The sequence below is a fragment of the Giraffa tippelskirchi genome, chromosome 7 (genome assembly GCF_054371585.1).
Source record: "Giraffa tippelskirchi isolate mGirTip1 chromosome 7, T2T-mGirTip1v1.2.pri, whole genome shotgun sequence".
NCBI lineage: Eukaryota > Metazoa > Chordata > Mammalia > Artiodactyla > Giraffidae > Giraffa > Giraffa tippelskirchi.
In genome coordinates, this window is record NC_137281.1 from 145,928,915 (window position 1) to 145,954,193 (window position 25,279).

General features: G+C 40.2%; 1 protein-coding gene across 21 annotated transcripts in view; it reads right to left on the reverse strand.

The window, feature by feature from the left end:
• AREL1 (apoptosis resistant E3 ubiquitin protein ligase 1) overlaps positions 1-25,279 on the reverse strand; it is a 45,122-nt gene that overhangs the window by 19,567 nt on the left and 276 nt on the right. For 2 of the 21 annotated variants that reach the window (XM_081509222.1, XM_081509211.1), the window contains exons 1-6: positions 25,043-25,209; positions 22,138-22,282; positions 7,644-7,962; positions 3,652-3,712; positions 2,564-2,790; positions 1,437-1,674 (exon numbers count right to left, since the gene is read on the reverse strand). In XM_081509222.1, the coding sequence (XP_081365348.1) occupies positions 1,437-1,674; positions 2,564-2,790; positions 3,652-3,667 (481 nt within the window). In that variant the 5' untranslated portion in view covers positions 3,668-3,712; positions 7,644-7,962; positions 22,138-22,282; positions 25,043-25,209. Of the gene's footprint in view, positions 1-1,436; positions 1,675-2,563; positions 2,791-3,651; positions 3,713-6,549; positions 6,713-7,643; positions 7,963-9,434; positions 9,508-10,235; positions 10,371-22,137; positions 22,283-24,570; positions 24,977-25,042; positions 25,210-25,279 lie in introns of those variants that run through there. The other 19 variants (XM_081509223.1, XM_081509212.1, XM_081509225.1 and 16 more) reach the window with 15 other exon arrangements.

Consider the following 25,279-nt stretch of genomic DNA (forward strand, 5'->3'; position numbering starts at 1 on the left):
CCATTGTGATTATCTGGGTCGTGAAGATCTTTTTTGTACAGTTCTTCTGTGTATTCTTGCCACCTCTTCTTAATATCTTCTGCTTCTTTATGTTAAAAGTGTGAACCCTTTGTTACAAGGGAAAAGTAATTTTATGATTGGTTGCCTCTTGCCCCATCAACTCCAGCTATGACTGTCACATTAGTCCCACCCCTGCTGTTTGCTCGGAGCCTTTAAATTTCTGTATTTAATTCTTACGATAAATGAGTCACCATAATCCCATGGAATTAGGTTTTTTTAAAACTGAAGTCACAGAAGATAATCAGCTGTTCAGAATGATGCTCTGGATGGGCAGCATTCCGAGAATGTACTCAGATCGAAACTCTGCCTACTGCCTCTTTTTTCCCCTTTTACACATTAAACAGGTTGAGAAGCAAAAAAGATAAAAATAAAAATATAAAATTTATATAGAAAGGCTAAGGTTCTAGAAGAGCTAAAACAATTCTAAAAGAGAAGAGTGGAAAGAGTCAGTTTACCCAATTTCAAGACTTATTATACAGCTACATCATTAAGACTCTGGTATTGGTGAAAGGATAGACACATAGACCAATGGAACAGAACAAGAACCCAGAAATAGATCACCACAAATATGCGCAACAGATCCCTGACAAAGGTGCAAAACCAATGTAATATGGGAAAGACAGCCTTTCCAATAGATGATGCTGGAGCAACTGGACATTTATAAGAAAAAAAATACTGACCTAAATTACAAAAGCTAACTAAAAATGGATTACAATCTTAAATACTAAAAGTAAAACTGGAAAATTTTACAAAAAAAAAGAGAATATCTTCAGAACCTAGGACTAGTCAGAGTTCTCAGATACCAAAAAATGATCCATAAAATGAAAAATTAATAAATTGACTTCATCAAAATTAAAACTCTTGTTCTGTGAGAGACCCCATTAAGGGGATGAAAAGAAAAGCTAAAGATTGAGAGAAAATATTTGCAAACCACATCTGTAACAAAGGACTTAAAGAACTCTCAAAACTCAATAGTAAAAAACAAAAAATCCCATTAGAAAACGGACAAAAGACATTTCATCGAAAAGGACACACACATGGCAAATAAGCACATGAAAAGATGTTCGACACTGTTAACCACTAGGGACATGCAGACTAAAACCACTATTCATAATGGCCACAAACTGGAAAACAACCCAGATGTTCTTTAACTGGTGAAAGATTAAATCAAGTATGGTATACTCATACCAGGCAATAATACCACCCAGCAATACATTTTTAAACCATTAAATTGTGTATTTTAAATGAATGAATTACAAAGCATGTGAATTAAATTTCAATAAAGGCATTATTTAAAAAGCAAAGGAGAAAAAAGGAAAAGAAAAAGGAAGGAAGGAATGGAGGGAGGGAGAAAAAAACAAAAACAAAAAACTTACCAGGCTGAAAAATCTTGTAGTAGGGACTATAGGCCACGTTTAATCCACCAAGCTTCACTGAGATTTCATACCGCCCAGCTTTGCGCACAGTGAAGGCCACCTTGACCACATTGGAACTGGGCTCCTGGAGGACTTCCTGGGTCACTGGAATTTCCACTGCTAGCTCAACATGAGAGATGTGGACTCTTAGTCCCACAGGCCGGTGTGCAGGGAAGGGCTGCCCGTTCTTATAGAATAACTGTGGTGGGGAGAAGAGGGACACCCATTGGTGAGCAGGGGGACAACAGCATTTCCTGTGCAACCTGAGAGAGTGTGGGGTGGGAGGGGGTGGCTGGTAAATCCCCACACCCACCTAATCCTACAGTCCTGCTTACACAAGCAGAAACAAATTCTCTCCATGCTTTGAAGAAAACCATTAAAATCATAGACAAATCCTTAACCACTTCAGAGGAAAGGGGTGAAATCTACCATTGAATCCACTTCAACTTGACACTTAATGAACCACAGAGGACACCTGCCCTGTCTTACTCGGCCTTTTTTCTTACATTTATCACTGCTAGCGCAAACATAAAGGGAGTCAATGAGTATCACTGGCACTGAGTGAACAAAGGCTCTAGGCAAGGCTGGGGGTTTCGGACTATGAAACCGAGAAGAAGGCTGCAGTGCAGGAGTCACTGCAGAGGCAGCAAACTTTCTGCAAAAGGCCAGAGAGTAATACTGTTAGTTAGCAGGTCATACATAGTTACTCAACTGTGATTAATGGCTCAAATGTGACAGCATCTACAGGCAGTACAGGAAGATGAATGGGTGTGACTGTGTTCCAATAAGCTTATATTTATAGAAGCAGGAAGTGGGCTTGATTTAACCCTTGGGCTATGGTTTGCCAACCCCTAATCTATAACACCTACTCTCTTCAGTAACATTTTTCTCATTTTGAAAATGTAACATTAAGCTTTATACTTCTTCTAAGCTTAGCACCTATTAAAGCCAAATGATAGAAAAATTGACTCTTCAGATGTTAACAATTCAAGGGAAAATATTAACAGTCCAGGCCAGTCCGGACCAGGCTCTGGAAGGCAACTGACTCAGAAACCCCAGTGCGTATGGAGACAGAAACATTCCCTTACATGCACTCGGAAGGCCATGCTGTGGCCCACCTCATAGGGGTCCTTCCAATCCCAGGAGACTTTGCAAGACCGGGGATCCAAGTAATTTCCCCGCACGTAGTCATATATAGTCCGGTCCCCTCGGCGCTCGCGGTCCTCATTCTGAAGGAAGCTGACTACACGTGCGGCAAGCTCAAAGAGGAACTTAATTGTGAAGAAGAATGCAACCACAGACACTGTGATGCCACCTATGTGAAAGAGAGAACACACACCACCTGCCAGTTACACATTACGGCTTCTCCTTAAGGAACAGGCCAGCCATCAGTCAGGGGAGAAGTCCAAAGACCCACTCTACCGGGTCACCACCTCTGTGGGTGAAGACAGGAACTTCCTTCCGTACCAGGGTCAAAAACAAAGGTCCTTGGGCCAAATTCCACCCACTGCCTGTTTTTGCAAATAAAATTCTACTGAAACACAGCCCCACCCACTCATTTACTATTGTCTAGGGCTGGTTTTGCCCTAAAACCACAGAGTTCAGCAGTGGTGACACACAGTGTATGGCCTGGGAAGCTGAAAATATTTACTCTTTGGCCCTTCACAGCAGAAGTCTGTCAACCCTTGTTCTATACCATGGACCATATACCATGCCTACCCCCTAAGCTCCCTGCCTGTGCTGGGCCCTGACAAGAGTAGTAAAAAGAATGTGTGTTCTGCTCTCTCCAGTTGGAAGCCCTCCCCTTCCTTGTCCACTTGGCAAAAGCGGCCCCCCCAGTGCCTACCACAGCTAGGGGTTCCTTCTTCTGGGCTCCCTCAAACTCCTGTACATTCATTCATCTACTCAACGTTTCTCCCCCTTTGTGTTATGAACTTCATGGAGGCAGATTTTTGCCTTATTTGACTTTGACTCGACAGGAAACAATGTCTGGCAAAGGCTATAATTACTCAATAAATATTTCTCAAATGAATGAATTCCATTGCTAACTCTGTGAAGGTACATTCTGGCATGATTGGAAATATTTCTAAGTCTCTTTTCACGGACAAAGAGGGAGGCAGAAAAGGATATAAGCAACCCTAACCCCAAAAAAGAGAGGGCTCTCTCTGTGACGTACCAATAACGTAAAACATCAGGTCCCTTCAGTGCCAACAGACAGCCGAGGATCACAGCTGCAGCTGCAAAAGAAAACTTGTTTAGTTTTTCCTGACTCTTCCCTGCAGCCGTCTCAGGGAGAGACAAAGCAGAGCATGCGGCCTGAGCCAACCATCTCTGGCCTTTCTGTCCCTGCTCTCTCTCTCGCTTGACAGGTGCCCTACAACACTGCAGAGAAACAGACTGCATCATTGCCCCGAAAGATTTCCAATCTACTGACCACCCTAGGAATACCACAAACAGCCACTTCTAATTACAAAATGCAGCAACATGGCTTTCATCTTCCTGGATCCAGGGCCCCAAGACAGTTTTCCACCCCCATGCAAAGTAGTGCTAATTAACACAAGCAAAGAGGATAATGGAGTCACTTTCCCCTTACATTTGCCTTCTGGAAGTAATTCATCTAAGTAGAAATAGTTATATAAAATGTGGATTTTTTTAAAAGCAAGGATTATTATCATCATGTTGGCATTATGTAATTAAAATGAACTCTGGGTCATCTCAATAATAAGCGGTGGGCATGTAAGAGAAGCTGGCTTTTTTTTTTTTTTTTTTTTTTTTGCTGTTACCAATCAGACAAACTAATGGGCCTTGTGAAAGATGAGCCCAGCAGAGGCCAAGAAGAGGAACCAGAGGAGGAGACTAGACTTCTCATCCCAAGTGATGTCTGCCAAGGTCAGAACAATTCAGACAGGGGCCAGAGTCTGAGGGGAAACTTTCACTATTAGTAGACTTATTTCCAGAGTAAGACTTCAATCTTATTACTCATTTGAACCATCCAAGGTACTGCCAAGGAAAAATGCAATGCACACTGACATTCCTATCTCATCACTGAGTTCTGACCTCAGCACAGGCTATACGTGCTCTCCAATTCACAATGCACTAAAATCATTCTTTCAAGTCAACAGATATTAAGGTTATCGATGTGATCTCAAGCCAGCACCTTTCATCACCACTAATATATAACTTAGAGACAAGACATATGAAAATTTCTATGCTCAAATTTGGGAGGAACCAAATCACTTTTTTTTTGAACAGCTTATGCTTTGATGTCTAATCCTGCTAGGAAAATTTAAGAGAAAGAGTGGCTGAAAATGGCCATTAGATCCTTTGATAACAATGTATCTAATGGAAACCACAGAGAGTAGGTAATCTGAGGAGTGACCATGTCAAGTTTCTTAGAAATCCCTATTGAGACTAGTGTCTCAAGTCCTACCAGAAAAGAAATCCACACAGGGAACATTAGCACTATCATCACACATGGGTTACACTGCTCTCCAAAGGGTCTATAGAGACAATATACTAACTCAAAATTTGAGATCACAACTAGTGAGTCTCCTTCCCAAATAAGTATCTCATCTCCTAGGCTGAAAAGCTGCTATCATCTCTCTAAAAGCATCTGTCTGTGCCTTACAAGATGTACTAGGTGACCTGGTGGAACCAAAACCAGCAGTTTAATTGTCTCAGACACTCCCTCAGTTGGATGTCATTCAATCTGATCCTGGATGTGAACATTTAGTCCTCAGCAAAGTTACACCACTCAATAGAAAATGAAGTATATGTAGATGATGCTACAGACTTGTGGTCTTAAATCTCTTACTCCTTGGAGGAATAAAAGCAATGCTAAATTTATGGCACGCATCATGAGGGCTGGGGAAATTTCTATGTACTATCTCTCTGACAACTACAACAACATTTCTGTGAAAGGCAGCTGACAAGCAGTAAGTCAGAGCCCAGAGACCAGTTCCAGGGCTGAAATTATATGACCTGTCTAAGCTTCGCAGTTCTCATTGCTGTAAAAAGAGTTGAGGTTTAATAATTCCTATGGTACCATCTCCTTTAGTAGGATAGGACTTCAGTATAACTCTCCACAACTATCAAGACTCTTAAATCAAAATGTACAGCAAAAAGAATACAGAGGATGAGGGCATAACTAGACTAGAGCTAGACTACCTGGGTTCAAATCCATTCTCTGCCACTCACAAGGTGACCATGGACAACTTATTTAATCTCTCTATAATCTGCCAGTTTCCTTATCCATCAAATGGGGCTAATATCTGTGTGTACTTCATCGGGGTACTGTGAGGATGAAAAGGGTTAACACGTGTAAACAACCTAGAATGGGGCCTGGCATACAATGAGTTCTCAGTTTTAAAACTATTATTATATCTATTATCAATAGTAGTAGCAGTGTCACTACTTCTTTGCTTCAGAGCCAAGAAGAAGCTGAGGGAACCTCTCTATTTGGTCACACTTTATTCAACAAGAAACGTATCAGAACTACAAAAAGAAAGGCTTCCTTAAGCCTTCCTAACCATATTTAAAACCTCTGCCTACACTGGCATTCTTTATACTCTTCTAATTTCATGCTTGAAAATTTTTATAATGAAGAGTTAAAAAAATTCATACTAAAATAATTCATCCAACAAATATTGAGTACCTACTTCATTATGCCAGATACTGGGGGAATGGTATTATACCACAGCCATAGTCTGAGTCTTCATAGCTGATAATAATAAACTTGACTTTGTTAACACCTTGTCCATCTTCTCCCCATTCACTTATTGCTCAACCAAATCATCACCACTGATCTAGATCACCTATGCCTTTTCCAATACATCAATTCTACTTTCCTATTCCAATTTCCTCTATTATTTAAAGCTCAGCATACCAATTTTTTTTTTTTAACTCTCTTCTCCATGAAGCTGCCTTGTGACCAGGGAATTAGCTCTGTCAATTCATCACTCATTAATGTGATCTTTATGAACTATCCCACTTCTCTACAATACCACTCCAAAAAACCCCCCAATAATACTTTACCCAGCTCTCAATTTTGCCCATGGTCACATTCTAAACTTGCCTTCTGCATCTTCTCCCTTTCTGGATGCTGTCACAAAGCCTCCATGCCTTTGGGTACAGGGTTTCCTTTCAGGGTGACCTCTCAAATCACTTTTATTCCAGATTCACTTCTGTGGCAGTTTCTGTCCTCTTACTGTACCTGTGGTGTGCTCTCTGCCCCATCTGTCTTCCCATTCCACCTCACAGTAGTAAACCCATAACATGCAACCCCCCTTATTGAGTCATTACCAGAGGCCAACAGTGTACTAAGTGTTTTACAAGTTAGCCTAAGTAATTTTCACCAGTACAACCTGGTAAATGAGCATTCTTCTTCTTATTTTACAGACTTAAAAAAAAAAAAAAAGCTAAGCTTGGAAAAGTTGACTTGCTGAACATCTCCCAGCAGGATAAGTGACTCAAGCCCATGTCTAACTCTGAAGCCCAATGTTCTTAACCTCATATAACTGTGAATCATGAATCGTGAAAAAAGAGTGGAGTCATACGGATAGTGAAGTATTTGGGGAGAGAAAAGATTTAAGAAAACAGGTAAAAGAAAGTATGAAAAACATTACCCAATCTTACCAAGGCTAAAATTAGAAAGACAAATGTTTACAGCCTCCTTTTTAATCTTTTGAAATAAAAATAAAGCATTACAAAGGAAAATGGAATGCAGTACCGATTATCTAATGCAGAAATACCACTTGCTTACTAAAAGATCCCGGGCAAGCTGCTTAATAATACAGCACTTTGGCTCACATTATCTACAAAAGAGGGAAAGGGGAAATACTTGAAGCTATTTGTCTCAGGGGAATGTTGGAAAGTTGACTGACATACATATTCTAAAACTCTTCGCCTTTTTTTATTACAAAGATTTATAATTACAATATCAAATAAATTTTAGCCCTAACATTGAAGATACGGTGTGAAAAAGTCAATTCCCAGAAATGGAGAACTGATTTCTTCATACTTGAATCTGCTCTGCTGGGAGCAAAGTCAATTCTAACTGCAACTGTGCAGGTCAATGCTAGCCCTTGCTGAGAGGACTCAGAAACTGGTCACTGAGTCCATATTCTACATCCCCAAAATAAGTGAACCTTAACTAGTCTATCACCTTACCTTTAAACGAGGGCCCATGTTCTGAGAACCAAGGGGAGCACGTCTATTCACCAAAGCAGGTAATTTTCGGCCACTTTCACCTTGTCTTCCAACTTCCACAGGAAAGAAAACAGCTGCAAGGCCAACAGAAAGTGTGTCCACCAGATCTTCAGGAAGGGTGTGTCACAAAAGCAGAGGGTCAATGTTTCTGGAATGAACTGCATGAATTCCAGGGTAGAGAAACATAATCCCAAAATATATCATCCCTGGACCTCTTTCTAATGCAGGGTGCAGTCAGCTGCAGAAGGGTGCATCGGGTCTGCTGTCTTAGGATCCTATCCTACAAAGAAAAAAAAAAGAGTCAGTGGGATAGATTCTTATTTCTCAAAGAGAACTCCCAGCAAACAACAAAGAGGAGGTACAGAATAGGCAGTGGAAACCCTGTGGCACTAAAAATAACCCAAGGCAGGTGAACTCTGACCAAGTTTTTCCCAATTAAAATCACAAGAAAAGCCAAGAGGCGATCTCACCACCTTAGCTGGTCACTTCCCTGAAAGGAGCTCTGGCACTTCAGTTGATTCCAACCCTTCAGTAGAAGCAAACTAGATCACAGACTTAAGAGTGAGGCTCCTCACAACCACACAACCAGTTTCACTTTAATGGGGCTGGGAACAAGGTGAAGAGAAATGAAAGGAGATGATAGGTGGGGCTGGGTTGCAGGGGGCCTTATAAGCCATGAATAAGGCACCAAGGTAACACTCAGCTGGAAAGGGGAAACCACCTAAGAGCTTGAAAACCTAATCATCCAACTAAAAAGTAAATTAAAAAAAACGTGATCAGTCAGCCTATATACAGTCTGCTCCCTTTGTGCCTATGTATGCTTTTCCAAGACAGGGTTAAACAATACTGACTTTATCTTTAAAACAGTAAACTTTGCTACTATGAGTGAGGGGGAATTTTCTGTGAACATTCAAGATAAAGACACTGGGTAATAAAGTTAAGTAAAGTCAATCTTTACTGACCAAAGATATTCATGAACTAAATGTAGCAGAAAGGGGGTTCTGGCAAGAACAGCCACCGTACAACAAGAAACTACTGATCACTAAGTGAAAAGAGACAGTCCCTTTCCACATGGCAGGAGCTATTCTCAGTCCTTCACATGTATTAACTCACGACCCTCAGACACAGATACAATTATCCCTATTTTACAGATGAGGAAATCGAGGCATTTTCTCAAGGAACTTTCTGAAGATTACCACAGAACATAGTAGACTTCAGTCAAACCCAGACAACCTGGACTCAGATTCCATGCTTTGGATGACCACTCTACTGCCTTTCCATAATGGGAAACCAAGAAACAAAATAAAAAATGCTAACAAGAGCAAAAGAATAGAATGGGTGAACACCACCAGATCAAACAAGTTGGCAAACTTTAATAATTAAAAATAAATAAGCATGTGTTATTATTTTAAAATATGGTGATAGACTTGCCAAGTACATCAGCCAAAACCTGGGTCAACTAGCAATTGGAACCAGTTTAAATGAGGCACAAACAAGAATTACATAAACTATAAGAGATCCATCAGAATGTAATATAAGCATTAAGAAAGTGACACTTTTAAGGAATAATAACACAGTGAATCACTCACAAATAAAATGTTAAATGAAAAAGCAAGCATAAAATTATTTACATATCATGAGTCCAATTGTTAAAATATTACATTACATAAAGAAGACTGGAAAGAGCAACATGAAAATGTTCATAGTGGTCATCTCTTGGTGTCTGGAATTACAGTTTTTTTCTAACTGTACCTTTTAGTGTTTTCCAAATTCTTATTTTTTGGTCTCGCCATGTGGCATGTGGGATGGATTGAATCTGTGCCCCCTGCAGTGGAAGCAGAGTCCTAATCACTGGACTGCCAGGGAAGTCCCCCAAATTCTTAATGATAGGAAAACATATAAGAAGTTTCTATTTCTGAACACTTTTTTTTTTTTCCTAAAAAAGGGAAAGAACAGGCAAGAGATCTTTATTTTTCAACCAAGGAAACAGTATTTTAAAACTAGTTAAGTATAATAGAATGTGCTGAACTTTTATTTCTACTCATAATGATCTCAGTGGGTCTCTGACCCTGTGATCAGCTCTTTGATTACTAAATCAAGTAACTCCTAGATCTAACATCATCTTTATGGTGCCCCACCATGAACTGCCACACTTGCCCCTGTTCCCCATGCTTCAGTGCTTCTAGTGAGCCTTAAGACTCAATTCAAGCACCACCCCCTTTCCTGGTCCAATTCCTAAGACCCTCTGAGGACTCACCACACCAGACAGAACCAATCGCTTCCTCCTTTGTGATACTCTTACGCTGAAGATACCTCTATTGTAGCAATTAGTCTGTATTATAATTATTTGTTTATACAGTAGACTCTCCTAATGAACTGTAGACTCCCTGAAGACACTTACTGGGTCTTATCTTTGCCTCCCAGTGACTAACATGGTGTCAAAGTTATCTCAGACTCCACACTTTTACAAGTTCCCCAGGTGACTCCTATGTGTGTTAAAATTCAGGAAGCATGGCCTCGACTCTAGAGCAGCCAGCCTGAGAAGGCACCTACTGTTCTGCACCTCTCTATGAGGTTCACCAGTGATGCTGACGTGGCGGGTCTGCAGAGCATGCTTTCAGGAGCAGCAAGGGTCTACAGCAGGAGGAGTTGGCAAACTACAGCCTGCAGGCCGAATCCAGACAGCCACTGAGTTTTGTTTAAAAAAAAAAAATAAAGTTTTGTCAGAAAGAATGAACGCAGCCAAGTTCTTTCGTTTACATTCTGTCTTTGACTGCCTTTGAACTACAACACAGAGTAGTTGCAGCAGAGATGTATGGTCTACAAAGCTTTCCTATCTGACTGTCTACAGAAAAAGTTTACCCATTTCTGGTATAGATGACTTAGTTTTAAAGTTACATAAATGTGTAGTATTAATAAACTCATTTTTATGTATCAAAAAAAAAGCATAAAAATCACCTTCCAGTTCTACTGTCCCCTCATAAGAAAACAGCTATAAAACTGGCAATTTTATGCAAATATGTCTCCTGGCTAATTTCAACTGTCATTTAAAAGTTTTATGCCTTCCATACTCCAAACAGGCATTTTATACAACCATTTCCCAAAGTATGTGCTTCATACAATCATGCTTAGATTTCATCAAGGCTACAATTTCCTAAAACCAACGAGTACCTCAGGGACCAAATACTATATCTGGATTTCTAAAATTACTGCCATACATACTGACTCTGTGGCTACTTTTAAAGCGCTGTTCTAAACAGCTGTGATCTACTGTATAGCACAGGGAACTCTATACTCAGTACTCAGTAACAACCTATATGGGGAAAAATCTGAAACAGTGGATAGATGGATCATGTATAACCGATCCACTCTGCTGTACACCTGAAACTAATACAATATTGTAAATGAACTATAATCCAATAAAAAATTAATTTAAAAAAAAGTATGTGAAAGTCCACGTCAGAATTCTGGTACATAAAGGGATAAAGGGATAAGCAGCACATAGGAGTACCAAATAATAACCCCTGAGTCCCACAGAACAAGTCAGGACATGAGAAAGATGTGTGCTTTGTAAGATGCTAGTCTCCAGCATTCTCTACACAGAGAAGCGCTGGCCTCAAGTCCGCAGAAGTCGAATAAAAAACACAAATCATTCAGTTAGCCAAAGGCCCACAAGTTAGAGTGGCCCAACTGAGGACGTTCCAAGAAATAAAGTGCACTATCAGACACTTGAGATTATTAGTTTACCTTTTCCTTTGCTTAAATTTCACCCCTGGTTTATCCCCCCCACCCCAAAATCCCACCATAAAAGAATACCCTCGCCCGTCAAGTTTATACTCTTAAGATATTTATACAGTTATGTATTCCTGCGACCTTGGTTCAGCCAAGTTATAGTTTTCATTTATATTCTTTCCTCATCTATCAGCCCCTCCAGTCTCTTAATCATTCCTGTGGGTCTTCTGTGAACTCTCTCCAGCTGCTCCCCAGCGATTTGGTAATGAGGTGCCTCCAAATGACTGCAGCCCTCCAGGAACAGCCTCGTTAGTCAGAACAGGGTGAGCTCACCCTCCTCGGTTCCATGACATAATACTTCCAAGCAGACGATCCCCCAAAACAGAAAGCTAGAATGCTGCTGTATTAGACTATAACCCATTCCGTGCTTCCTAGATCTGGGCACTGGGGCATGCCAGAATGTGGTAGGAGACAGAGGATAAATGGACACATTCCCGCTTGCATCCAGCTATCAGAAGATGAGGTGGATGCAGAGAAAAAAGTATTTTCATGTTGTAACAAACTCATTTAGATAAAATAGAATGCAAAATATGCATGAATTTCTAAAGATAAAACATGTATATGAACATGGACATGTTCAGAACATTAATATGCTTTTTGTCACTGAGGCAGAAAGGCTACTTCAGGCTCTGTTCCCAGCCCCCAAAGGGTTACACACCCATTATCCTCTACCATTAGAGGTACCTGAGCTGAAAATTTTGAAAAGCACCACAACCCCCATTCAACTACTGGTATACTACCCCATTACCACTCAGTTCATATACTCACATTTTATTTTCTCTATGTTCCTCCATCCCTAGACATCTGTATTTTCTCTTAGCTTAAATGCAGTTTTAGCAAATTCACTACTAACATCTTTCAGTTCAGTTCAGTTTAGTCGCTCAGTCGTATCTGACTCTTCGCGACCCCATGGACTGCAGCACGCCAGGCCTCCCTGTCCATCACCAACTCCCGGAGTCTACCTAAACTCATGTACACTGAGTCAGTGATGCCATCCAACCATCTCATCCTCTGTCGTCCCCTTCTCTGCCTGCCCTCAATCTTTCCCAGCATCAATGTCTTATCAAATGAGTCAGTTCTTCGCATCAGGTGGCCAAAGTATTGGAGTTTCAGCTTCAGCATCAGTCCTTCCAATGAACACCCAGGACTGATCTCCTTTAGGATAGACTGGTTGGATCCCCTTGCAGTCCAAGGGACTCTCAAGAGTCTTCTCCAACACCACAGTTCAAAAGCATTAATTCTTCGGCGCTCTACTTTCTTTACAGTCCAACTCTCACATCCACACATGACTACCGGAAAAACCATAGCCTTGACTAGACAGACCTTTGTTGGCAAACTAACACCTTTAGGTTCTTCTGTATCATTCATTCTTCATTCATTTATATTGTTTTTTTAAGACTGTATGCTAAAAGCTAAGGTCACAAGGATAAGTAAGACAAAGTCTTTCTTAACCTCCATGAACCCTGCCCAGTGTGAGAGATAGACAATACAATGTAGCAAGTGCACAAAAGAAGAAAAAAACAATGTGTGGAAGGCAAAGGAAGGAGAAAGGTAATCCTGCCTGAGTGGGGAAGTCTTCACAGGAGTGGTAATGGGGCTGTTACCTAACAATGAGTAGGCCATTTGCAAGGCAGGAAAACAACAACAACAACCAGTATCCTAGGTAGAAGGAACAGCCTAAGTAAAAGTACTGAGTCAAGAGAGTGATGAAAAGCATTACAAAAGCAAAGTGTTTGGAAAACCATGGGGCTAAACCAGGGTGCCTGATACTAAGTACAGCACAGTGCAGTGGTCAAGACCATGAATTTTACAATTAAGTGATCTTGAATAAGCTATTTAGCTTCTCTTCTGTTGCCTTGGGTATAACATGGAGATGCACTGAGAAAAGGAAGGAATTGAGCTGCCCTTGGGGAGCAAGACTTGGAATATAAGGGAAGACCGGTTGAGACTGGAAACTAGGCCCAGGTGACTTGGCACCACAGGAGAGCCCCAGGGGATATGGCTCGATGTGCTACCTAGGCTTTGGGGCTGCCAGGTTATGATGGCGGTTTGTGCCCAAGCCGCCCAACCCAAATAAACAAGGAAGATGGCACTGAATGTACCTGAGGGAATTCGGTTCAGCCAAGTTACACAGTTTTCATTTCTATTCTCTTATCAGGAAAGATGAGAGATCCAGAGAAATCTCATTTTGAACCAATGACAGCAACAATCCAAAACACTAAGTTTTCTGAATTCTTTTTCCAGTATGATGATAAAAACAAGGATCCACCTCTACTGAGAACTTACTACATGCCAGCACTGTTTGAAGTATTTCATGTATCATCTCATTTAACCCTCAGAGCAACCGTATAAGGTAACCATATTATGATGCTTATTTTCTAGATTAGGAAAAGGAGGTACAGACAGCTAAAATAACATGTCTGTGGTCACTAAGTTGACAACTGAAGGAACCAGGTAATGTGATCCCAGAGCCTACCCTCTTATCCAGGAATATTGATGCATCAAGAACCTCCAAGAGGGGTGGGGAGGGAGAGACATTCTTGGGATAGGAAGAAGGAGAGCTCAGAAGTATTTAATTTGGAATTTTAAAGGAATATGACTTCATTTGATTAGACTCTAAACAACAGCAACAAAGCCACAAGAGAAGTTCTTTAACTAAGGGAGTAATAGGATCACACATTTAAAGAGAAGTCAGTCTGGAGGGAATGTGAGACTCTGAAGAGAAAGATCAACAGCTGAGAGACAAGAGGATACTGTCCAAGGAAGCTTCTAGGCACTGGTCATGAAGTAGACAGGAAGAGACTAGAATGTGCTTTGTTTCTGTTAGAAGCAACAGGGTCAGAGATCTTCGAGGCAGAAAAGCTCAAGGAGAGCAAGAAGCCAAGGACAAGTCAGGATTTTCTATGCTTGGGAGCCTGGATGAATAATGACAGAGAATTAAGGAGGCAGAGCAGATATGGAGGGAAGGTAATGAGTGCAAAAGTGAACTTAAGTTTAAAGCACCTACAGGATATCCCCTGTCAATGCAGGAGATGTGGGTTTGATCCCTGCGTCGGGAAGATCCCCTGGAGGAGGAAATGGCAACCCACACCAATATTCTTGCTTGGGAAATCCCATGGACAGAGGAGCCTGGCGGCCTTTAGTCCATGGGGTCCCAGGGTCGGACATGATTGAGTGACTGAGCAGGCACACAGACAGAACATATCCAGATGAGAACATCCACAAGACGAGTGGAAATCAGCCTCTGAAGCCAGATACCAGGACCTGGAAGGCAGTCAAAAGACACGGGGAATGGGGAAAGACTGCTAGAGGGGGCCAACTTTAGATATATCCTGCCCTTGCCCCCTCAGAGGAGCTAGCAAATCAAACTGAGAAGAAACTCAGAGAAGAAAAAAATTTTTAAGTAATTTATTGGAGGCAAAAGGAAGTGCCTATTCCTAGAAACTGATGGTCAGTTGTATTAGACCAAGTAAAGATTTAGGCCAGAGGGGGGAATTCAAACTCAGCCCCCAAGTTTTTTTCCTTAGTTACTTGGAACTCTCATTCTCTGATATAGCAACTTCTTCATGTAAAATTTATATTTTATCTCCATCTATTTTTATGAATAATATTAATTTAAACTTGATCCAACACATAACTAGTAAGCTCTTTGCAACTCAGTTCAGTGATATTATTATTTCAAAATTATTTTAATGCCTGTAACAAATTCAGATCCAAACTTTAAACCCATTCTCTAATCCTATATAAATCACTAGTAAAAAAAACAAACAAAAAACCTCTTTGTCAAATCTCCTGTCAAAATCAGTCTCCCTAAAGTGTCATTTATATGTAGTAAGTCACCAATTTAAAGCATACAATTAAGTTCTGACAACTGTATAAGGTAGTGATACAAAAACCAATCATGATCCAGAGCATCTCATCATCCCCAAAAGCTCCTCACGACTCTTTGCAGTCAGCCCCCCTCCTCCACCCTCCTGCACAACCACTGATGTACTTTATTTTGCTATAGTTTTGCCTTTTGCAGAATGCCTATAAATGACATCACATAGCAAATAGAGTATTTCATGTGTGATATAATACTTTGGAGCTCCATACATGCTGTTATTGTATCGGTAGTTCATTCCCCTTTGTAGTAGTCCCCCATTATATGGACATACAGGTTGTTTATCCATTGCCCACGAAAGGACATTTAGATTCCATTCAGGTTGGGGCTATTATGGGTAAACGTTCAAATGCAAGTGTAATGTGGACATACGTTTTCATTTTTCTTGGATAAATAGCTAAAAGTGGGATTGCCAGGTCATGTAATAAATATACATTTAATTTATAAGAAACTGCCAAACTATTTTGCAAAGCGGCTGTACCACCTTGCATTTCCACCAGCAATGTATGAGAGCTCCAGTTACTGTATCTACCTATGCTTGGTATTATCAATCTACCTAAGCTTGGTATTATCAATCTTTTAAGTTTTACCTGTTCTAATAGGTGTGAAGTGGTATCTCACTGTGGTTTTAATGTCCCCGAGGACTAACGATACTAAGTATCTTTTCCTGGGCCTGTTGGCTATTTATAAAGCTTCTCTGGTATCCAAATCTTCTGTCATTTTTTAAAACTGAGCTGTCTTCTTACTATCGAGTTGTAAGAGTTCTTTTAAGTTATGAATACAAGTCCTTTATTAGATGCACATTCAACAAATATTTTCTGTGACTTGCTTTTCCATTTTCTTAACAGTGTTGTTTAAAGAGTAAAAGCTCCTAACTTTCCTAACTTGATGAAATCTAACTTACATATTTTTTCTTCCTTCTATAATTTGTCGTTTCTTGTATCTTATTTCTTTAAAAATCTTTGCCTAACTCGAGGTCACAAAGATTTTCTTCTAGAAATTTTATCTAAAAGCTTCACCTAAGAAAATCTCGTCAAAGTTTTTAACAAGATTTTTCTTTAAAACGCCTGCATTTCATTTATCTCATAATTAGTCACACAATTTTATTATCCCTTTGTTTCTTTTAAAATCAGCTTCCCACATTACCAAGCGCTATTGAAGTTATAGTCTATTTCAGAATTGGAAAGATTTTTATCTTTTAACAGATGTTCCCCTTCTTCAATCTAATAAATGGCATTTCTAAATGTAGGCAAGATTTTAGTCCCTCGGTTCTCTTCAAATTGACAAAAAACTTCTGGACCCCTGATGTTGGTTCTTAAAAGTAACTTTACATTTCTTAATTCAACTTGGATTCCATTACATCAGTCTCTTTAAAATAAGCCAGAGTTCTTCAGACTCAAAATTAAATGAACAGGGTATACGAATTTCTATTCTATGCCCCCGGAATAAAATGTAGTTCATAGAAAGGAGAAAAGCTATACAAAGCTAATGTGACTAAAACAGGGAGAAATAAAATGAGAAATTATCATTGCTCATTTCGTAACTTCACAGGACGTCTAGAGAGAAACAAAATAGAAAACTGGCTCATCTTGGCCGCTGTCACAGTCTTTCAATCAAGCAAACAGCAGCTCTGATTTACAACTTCCTCTCACCCTGATGTTTTTTTCTATTTACCAAGCTGACTCTACTGTACCTGATCCACAGATTTAGAACAGGCCCCTGTGTTCCCATACCATGGCAGCTTTTATGCTTAGGTGACCCTGGGCCACCGAATCTTGGTTGTAACAGGAAAAAATTTTAAACTAATTCTCTGAATCTGACAAGCCGTCTCCCTCAATAAGTCTAGGAAGTTTTTATTTCATTAACTGTGCATGAAGTGGCAGGCAAACAGCCAGATCTACAGCTCAGTAGGGTGAAACTGCAACTGTCACACATATACTCAAAAGCTAACAGTTTCTACCTCTACTACCATCTATCGGGCTTCCCAGGTGGCACAGTGGTAAAGAATCCACCTGTCAATGCAGGAGACCAAGAGACGTGGGTTTGATCCCTGGGTTGGTAAGATCCCCTGGAGAAGGAAATGGCAACCCACTCCAGTATTCTTGCCTGGGAAATCCCACAGACACAGGAGCCTGGTGGGCTACAGTCCGTGGGGTCACAAAAAGTCAGACACAATGGAGCGACTTAGCACATGCACGCACGTGTACACACACATACACATACACACACACTCCTATTACTTTCAATTCTACTCTTATTGTTTAAGGAAAATAAATAGTTTATATAATCAGAAGAAAGAGCAACCTTAAATGAGTATTTTATACTTCTCTGATTAAGATTCTGGGAAGAAAAACTCAACTAGCCACAGAAAAGGCAACTTAAGAGGGCTTAATTTGAAGGAGAAACTCAACACATGTGGCATTCAAAACAAAACAAAACTTCTGTTGGACTAATAATCAATGTTACCAAACAAGGACTTATTAATTTCTTCAAATGTGTATTAAGAACCTATTACACGCCAAGCAATATGGATGCTTGTTGTTGTTCAGTTGCCAAGTCATGTCTGACTATTTGCGACCCCAGGGACTGTAGCAAGCCAGGCTTCCTAGATTCCAAAATAAGTAAGATAGTCCCTGATCCCTTAGAAACACACAATTTAGTAAAGAGGAAGACAAGAAATAATTGGAGATAGTTCCGTGTAGTAAAATCTATGAGGTAAACACACGGTTTTAGTAGAGGCTAAGAAGGGATCCACAATCAGGATCAGCTCTTTAAGCTTCTCAGGAAACGTCACACCACCCTCCTGGGAGCAGAGCCAACTCTTCCACTGGCTTAACAGTGCTTTGAGCATCAAAGGCTACAAAAACCACCTATGTGGTACTGTTTATTCTCAAGGTCAATGACTTTCCTCAGCACTGGTCAGAGAGGATTACTGGACCACATACATGGCACAGAAAAAGCTCACTGAAAATCCCAATCTATTTATCAAAATCATACATGATCTAAATGCAGTGTAGTATCCTGGAACTGAAAAAGGATATTGGTGGAAAATTTTGTGAAATCCAAATAAAGTCTGCAGTTCAATTCATACCAATGTTAATTTCTTAGATGTGACAAAATGTACCACGATTATGTAAGACATTAACATTAGGGAGAGATTTGGGTAAAAGGTACAACAGAAACTCCTTGTACTATTCTGCTTCTTTTCTATAAACCTAGAATGATTCCAAAACAAAACCTGGGTTTAAAAAAAGTACATATGGTTCCCCACTTTCCATTCACACTGATCATGCCTCCCAAGTCATTGCTCCAATTCAGGTAATGGTTGCTTAAAATGTTTTTCAAAACTTTATTTGTTTAAACGGTTTTCTATTAACCACTTATGTAGTCCAGCGGGTTTCCTTCTTCACCAGGATATGAAAAACTAGATCACACTTGGAAGGTTTTAACTTTTCCTAACAGTTTTACCACATACACCAAGGGGCATCCTCGCAGAAGGCAATGGCACCCCACTCCAGTACTCTTGCCTGGAAATCCCATGAATGGAGGAGCCTGGTAGGCTGCAGTCCATGGGGTCGCTAAGAGTCAGACACGACTGAGCGACTTCACTTCCACTTTTCACTTTCATGCATTGGAGAAGGAAATGGCAACCCACTCCAGTATTCTTGCCTGGAGAATCCCAGGGATGGGGGAGCCTGGTGGGCTGCCGTCTATGGGGTCGCACAGAGTTGGACACGACTGAAGTGACTTAGCAGCAAGGGGTATCCTTGGAGCTAATCCTTCAAGCTAGGCTTCAGCAGTACATGAACCGAGAACTTCCAGATGTACAAGCTGGGTTTAGAAAAGGCAGAGGAACCAGCGATAAAATTAACAACAAATTCTCTGGATCCCAGAGAAAGCAACAGAATTCCAGAAAAACATCTACTTCTGCTTCACTGGCTACACTAAAGCCTTTGACTGTGTGGATCACAACAAGCTGTGGAAAATTCTTAAAGAGATGGGAATACCAGACCACCTTACCTTCCTCCTGAGAAATCTGTACACAGGTCAAGAAGCAACAGTTAGAACTTACGTGGAACAACTGACTGGTTCAAAATTGGGACAGCAGTAAGACAAGGCTGCATGTTGTCATCCCGTTTATTTAACTTATATGCAGAGTACATCACACGAAATGCTGTGCTGGATGAATCACAGGCTGGAATCAAGACTGCTGGGAGAAATATCAACAACCTCAGATATGCAGATGATACCACTTTAATGGCATAAAGTGAAGAAGAACTAAAGAGCCTTTGATGAGGGTGAAAGACGAGAGTGAAAAAGCTGGCTTGAAGCCCAACATTCAAAAAACTAAGATTGTGGCATCTGGTCCCATCACTTCATGGCAAATAGAAGAGGAAAAAGCAGAAGCAGTGACAGATTTTCTTTTCTCGGGCTCCAAAATCACTGAGGATGGTGACTGCAGCCATGAAATTAAAAGACACTTGCTCCTTGGAAGGAAAGTTATGACAAACCCAGACAGCATATTAAAAAGCAGAGAGACATCACTGTGACAACAGAGGTCCTTAGAGTCAAAGCTATGGTTTCTCCAGTAGTCAGGTACAGATGTGAGTTGGACCATGAAGAAGGGAAAGCGCCAAAGAATTGATGCTTTCAAATTATCGTGCTGGAGAAGACTCTTAAGAGTCCCTTGGACAGTAAGGAGAGCAAACAAGTCAATCTCAAAAGAAATCAATCCTGAATATTCATTGGAAGGACTGATGCTGAAGCTGAAGCTCTAATACCTTGGCCACCTAATACAAAGAGTCAACTCACTGGAAAAGACCGATGCTGCAAAAGACTAAAGGTGAAAGAAGAGGGCGGCAGAGGATGAGATGGTTAGATGGCAGCACTGACTCAATGGCCATGAGTCTGAGCAAACTCCAGGAGATACTGAAGGACAGAGAGGCCTGGCGTGCTGCAGTCCATGGGGTCGCAAAGAGTCAGACATGACTTAGAGACTCAACAACAACAACAATCCTCGGAGTTAAACTTCCTTAAGTGGACAAGCCAGGGTTTTAAATAACCTGGGCTGGATCTCTGGATAAAAACAAAGGGAGGGACACAATAGAAAATGTTGTGTATTATTAAGTTACCTTTACCTAATCTTTGACCAAAAAGAATAATGAATAGAAAACACAATGAAAGCATGAGGAAGGACTTTTCCAGAAGCCGAGAGCAAACTTAAATCTCTCATTTCATTGAACAAAATTGAATCGCATTTCCTCTCCTAAATTAGAGACTGGTAAAGATGGATGGAATTATTCTTAGCCAACCAGGCCCAATCTCTGGCATGAAGATGTGGTTGGGTTCCCCTGAAGCACATGGCTGCAAGGGAGGAGAGAGAATACATGGAGGAAATGGATACTAGGGGTAGGGAGGTGGAGAAATCAACAAAAAGAACCCTCTGCACTTTATAACCACAGTATGCTAGCAATTGAGGAATTTTAAATGTAAAAGCAACTTTTACAATGCGATTACTTTTGCTAGCATGTGTATTTTCTCTTGCTTTGTCAAAATTCTTGGGGTGGACAAGGGAGCTTATATAAGTGCAAAAAAAAAAAAAAAACAACACAGAGAAGTATAGCTAGTAGATACCTAAGAGTAGTGGGCTTAGTGTCTGGTGGGTAGGCTATGTGGGGCATCAAATTCATGTTCCTTGTATGGTTCAGGTGGAATCAGATGGCCTTGAAGACATACAGAAGCATAAAGACAAGTCATCTAGTTAAGCCAATCCCAATTTTTCAAGGTAGAAATATATTTTAAATGCTTTTTAAAGTGTTTTATTTCATTCTTTGTTTTTAAGGGTAGTCCAAAAAGAACTACCATTTGTTAAAGAATAAAAATAGATGGATATGCATTGGGAAGAGAAAGTAGAAATCACACAGGAACACTGTATAAGATCTTAAGAGTACCTAAGTGAGAAGGAATCTCAAAACCATTAGTTGAGTGAATACACTAGATCATTTAATCTTTTAATAAAATTTATTGTGTCAGTATTTTAAAAAATACAATGAACAGATGTTGACAATTAGCATCTCAGCACCAAAACGCAAACTGCAGTGAAATGAATGCTTCAGCTAAAAGCTCTGAAAATCATGGTACAAATTCCTCAACTACTCAAGGTAACAAAAATACATATTAAAATCATATGATACTGTTCCAATTCAGGCTAAATGGCAAGCCATATACCTACCATAACTGTTTGGTTTCTAGTAACTAAATGAATACTTATCTCCTTCTGTTAAAGCACATTTTGTAGCGCTTCAAGAGTCCCATCAGGAAAATGTCAGGGAGACATAACACTGTATCAAGCCTCAGGCATGCTCACCTATACACACACACTACAATAAGGTTAAACAACCTCAGAACTTTGGAAACTACTATGCAAAAGAACATTAGTGAAGAGTAAACATTCATAAACCCTTCAAAAAACAAAGAAACAAAAGAAAGATAACTAAAATTTACATCTAAACTATTTAATGACTAAAGTCATTTAAAAGATAAATTAATAAACTAGAATCCATTATGGTCATAAAATTCTATCTGTTCTATGTTATAGCACTAAATAAATATTACACAACAGTACTCTGACCAGGTCCACTTCCAGAAAGATGAACAGGTAGAATAATTTCTCTAAAATATTTCAATTCGCTACCCCCAATACAAAATAAAAAAATTAAAAGTTTTATAGTTTAAAAAAATAAAATATTTCAATTGGCATACCTTGGTTCAACCACCTACCGTAATTTATCTGTTCACAACTCTTTCTCTAATACAGGCCTGAGTTCTTGAAGAATAACCAGCACGTTGCCTGGAGCAGAATGGGCCTCCAATAAATGCCTTCTGAATGAATGAACATGCAGCAGTAACATACTTCTCAGGTATCCTGACAAACCAATTCAATATCGATATCTTACAAACAGGGACTGCTGCACATATACCATGCTACCACATTTAGATGCAGTCAAGCTAACTAAAAAATAACTAACAGCAACGAGTGTTTGTTGGGGAAAAAAGTCCTATCACATGAGACATAAAAGTTAGTGTAAAGGGACTTCCCTGGTGGTCCAGTGGCTAAGAATCCACCTTGCAACGCATGGGACACAGGTTCAATCCTTGGTCAGGGAACTAAGATCCCACATGCTTTGGAGCAACTAAGCCCTCATGGCTCAACTAGAAAGTCTGTTCACAGCAACAAAAGATCTCACATGACGTGACGAAGACCCTGAGTGCCACAACTAAGACCTGATGCAGTCAGATAGGTAAGTAAAGAAATAGATACATCTTCTTCAAAAAGTGTAAAAATTGTAACTTGAAATATATGTGATTAATTGGCCACAAAAGTGAATATACACTGAACTTTCTAACACTGACATACAAGATTCATCATCCAAAATTTTACAAAGCAATTTGTTAACAACTTACACCAGTAAGTTAGGCCAATTAGTGAATGCAATGAAGTCCAAGCCCAATTATGTGTTCAAACTGTGGGTCGAATGCCTTGAGCAATTCTTTCTCTTCAAGACTGCAGAAAAGAACCAAACAACCCTCTTGACTGCTGAGGACTAAAATCACTTATTTTTCTCACAAGTATGTAATCAAAATCAATTACTTTCTGCTCCCACCAAACACAAAGCAACACCATCTGTCCCTCCTATCACTACCAAAATATTCTATAGGATATCCCGGTACTTTAATCTTAGAACATAAGAATCTTGGATTGGAACAAAATTACAAAGCAAAAAAAAAAAAACACAAACCATATTTTCCTAAGTATGTTCTCATCCTCCATACTGTTCCCACACTAATTTAGCTCCCTACCAAGCTTTAACAATCAAGGAAATCAGAAAAGTCTCAGAATAGATATTACACACTGCTTGTTTTTTTAAATTTGTTATTGTTCATGAAATTCAAAATTCAGGGTACACATTACCAAGAGAGTGTTTTTCTGTCGATGCCTGAATTTAAATGCAAATTACTATTTAATTATATGCAATTTTCTCTCTCAACCTATATATAATACTAATCAGCCTCCAAATGTTCAAAATAAACACACCGATCATGTTTACTTAAAAAGCTTATTGCCTAATCACCATGAGGTTCTAATACATCAAAAAAGTTGTGGCTATCCTGTCACCATGAGAGCCTGGCAGAAAGGCTGTTCCCAAAAGATTAGCAATTTCTAGTAAACCACAAATGGGGCAAAGCAGGAGGCATACACAGTATCTGTAGATGCTTCCATGACAAAATTATTTCAATGTCAAAAATTCAGAGCCTACAAAGTCAAATATGTGCCCTATAAAGCTATCTACATCCATGCACGCCTAAAAGGGAAAGTCGGAAGAAAACTGTGTACTCAAATCAATTCAAGAAATCACCCAGCAAATAAGCATTTCAAGAACCGAAAATGTAATAAAGTTTTTGAGGTTATAACACATTCAAGTTCCAAAACTGAGCAGCTATATTAAAATACCATTGGCATACTTTGACAGAAGACACACAATGATAACAGAAAATACTTTAATAGGGTTTACTCGTCGTGAACACTCTTCTAGAGACTTCATGCTTTGACTCACTTAGTCCTAATTACTGACAGACATTCCTGTAAGATAAGACACTATTCATTTTACAAATAAACTGAAGCACGGATAAAATCACCCAATAACATACAAGTAAGCAGAGGGCAGAATAGGGATTTTTAAAACCCCATCAGTCAGACTCCAAAGTCCATGTTAATACACTATGTTTCATAACAAGGCTTATGCTGCTATGGTCAGCTTTTTTTCCTTTAACCTCATAACCTTTTTGGATTTCCAACACCAGCACAGCTTTGTGCAGTAAGTACAGACTGTGGAATTAGACCCAAACAAACCCCTGAACAAAGTCTGGACCTCAGCTTCCCATATGCAAAATGAGAGTACTGAAATCACTGTGAAGGTCAAAGAAGGTAATATAATTAAAATGCCTAATACAATATATAGGATCGGGGTTCTCAACGTCAAGCGCAGAGACCTAGAGGGTTCACAGATAGGCTTTGAGGTCACCAGTCTCATAATTGTATGACAAATGTTGCAACGTGTACCCATTTATTACAGAACTGTCCCTGGATCTTCGAAAGGTTAAGAACCACCAGAGTACCTAAAAAGGTACTCAAAAAAATGGAAGTTATCTTACCCTTCTTGTTCTCAAAAACTCTCATCTTTTCCATGAAAGATAACACACCAAGGCTTCAGAACACAATGCTAATTATTTCCCAACATTTTCCTGGCTCGGTAACTAGTAACACAGGCAAGCGTCTGTCTCGATTTTTCTAGAGACAGTCTAAAGAAAGCCCTCAAATGCTGCTCCATCCCTCATCCCTCACGGCTTCACCAAGACGAATACACGGTATGCACTCGAGGGAAATCACAAGAATCGTCCACTCGGCTACCCCAAGCACAATGTCGGCTGGGAGAACCAAGGAGGAACCAGAGCCTCCGCTGAGCCCGCCGCTGAAGGATGAGGAGAACGTGTCTTCCCAAAACTACTGGGCAATCCCGAATGTCGTCCCCTCTACCCTTGTCCCCCTTCTCTCTAGAACTCTATAGTGCAGGCAGGTCCTCTGGGCTCTGCCTCGTGCTGGAGTGATGCAAGAGGGAAACATTACCCAAACTGGGGGTGCAGCACGGCGAAGTCTCAGCTCTGCTACCCTGGGAGGCGGCGGCAGCACCAGCAGAAAATACGGCCCCAGACCCTCCCACTCAAGAGAACCCAGTACAGACTCCCCAGCCCGCGGCTAGGAACCCGCTTCTGGGCTTTTCCGTTTCCCAAAGCGGCTTCCGCTTCCGGGCTAGCCTTTGCCGGAAGCTGCGTACGGATGACGCAAACGAGCCGCGCCGCCGGT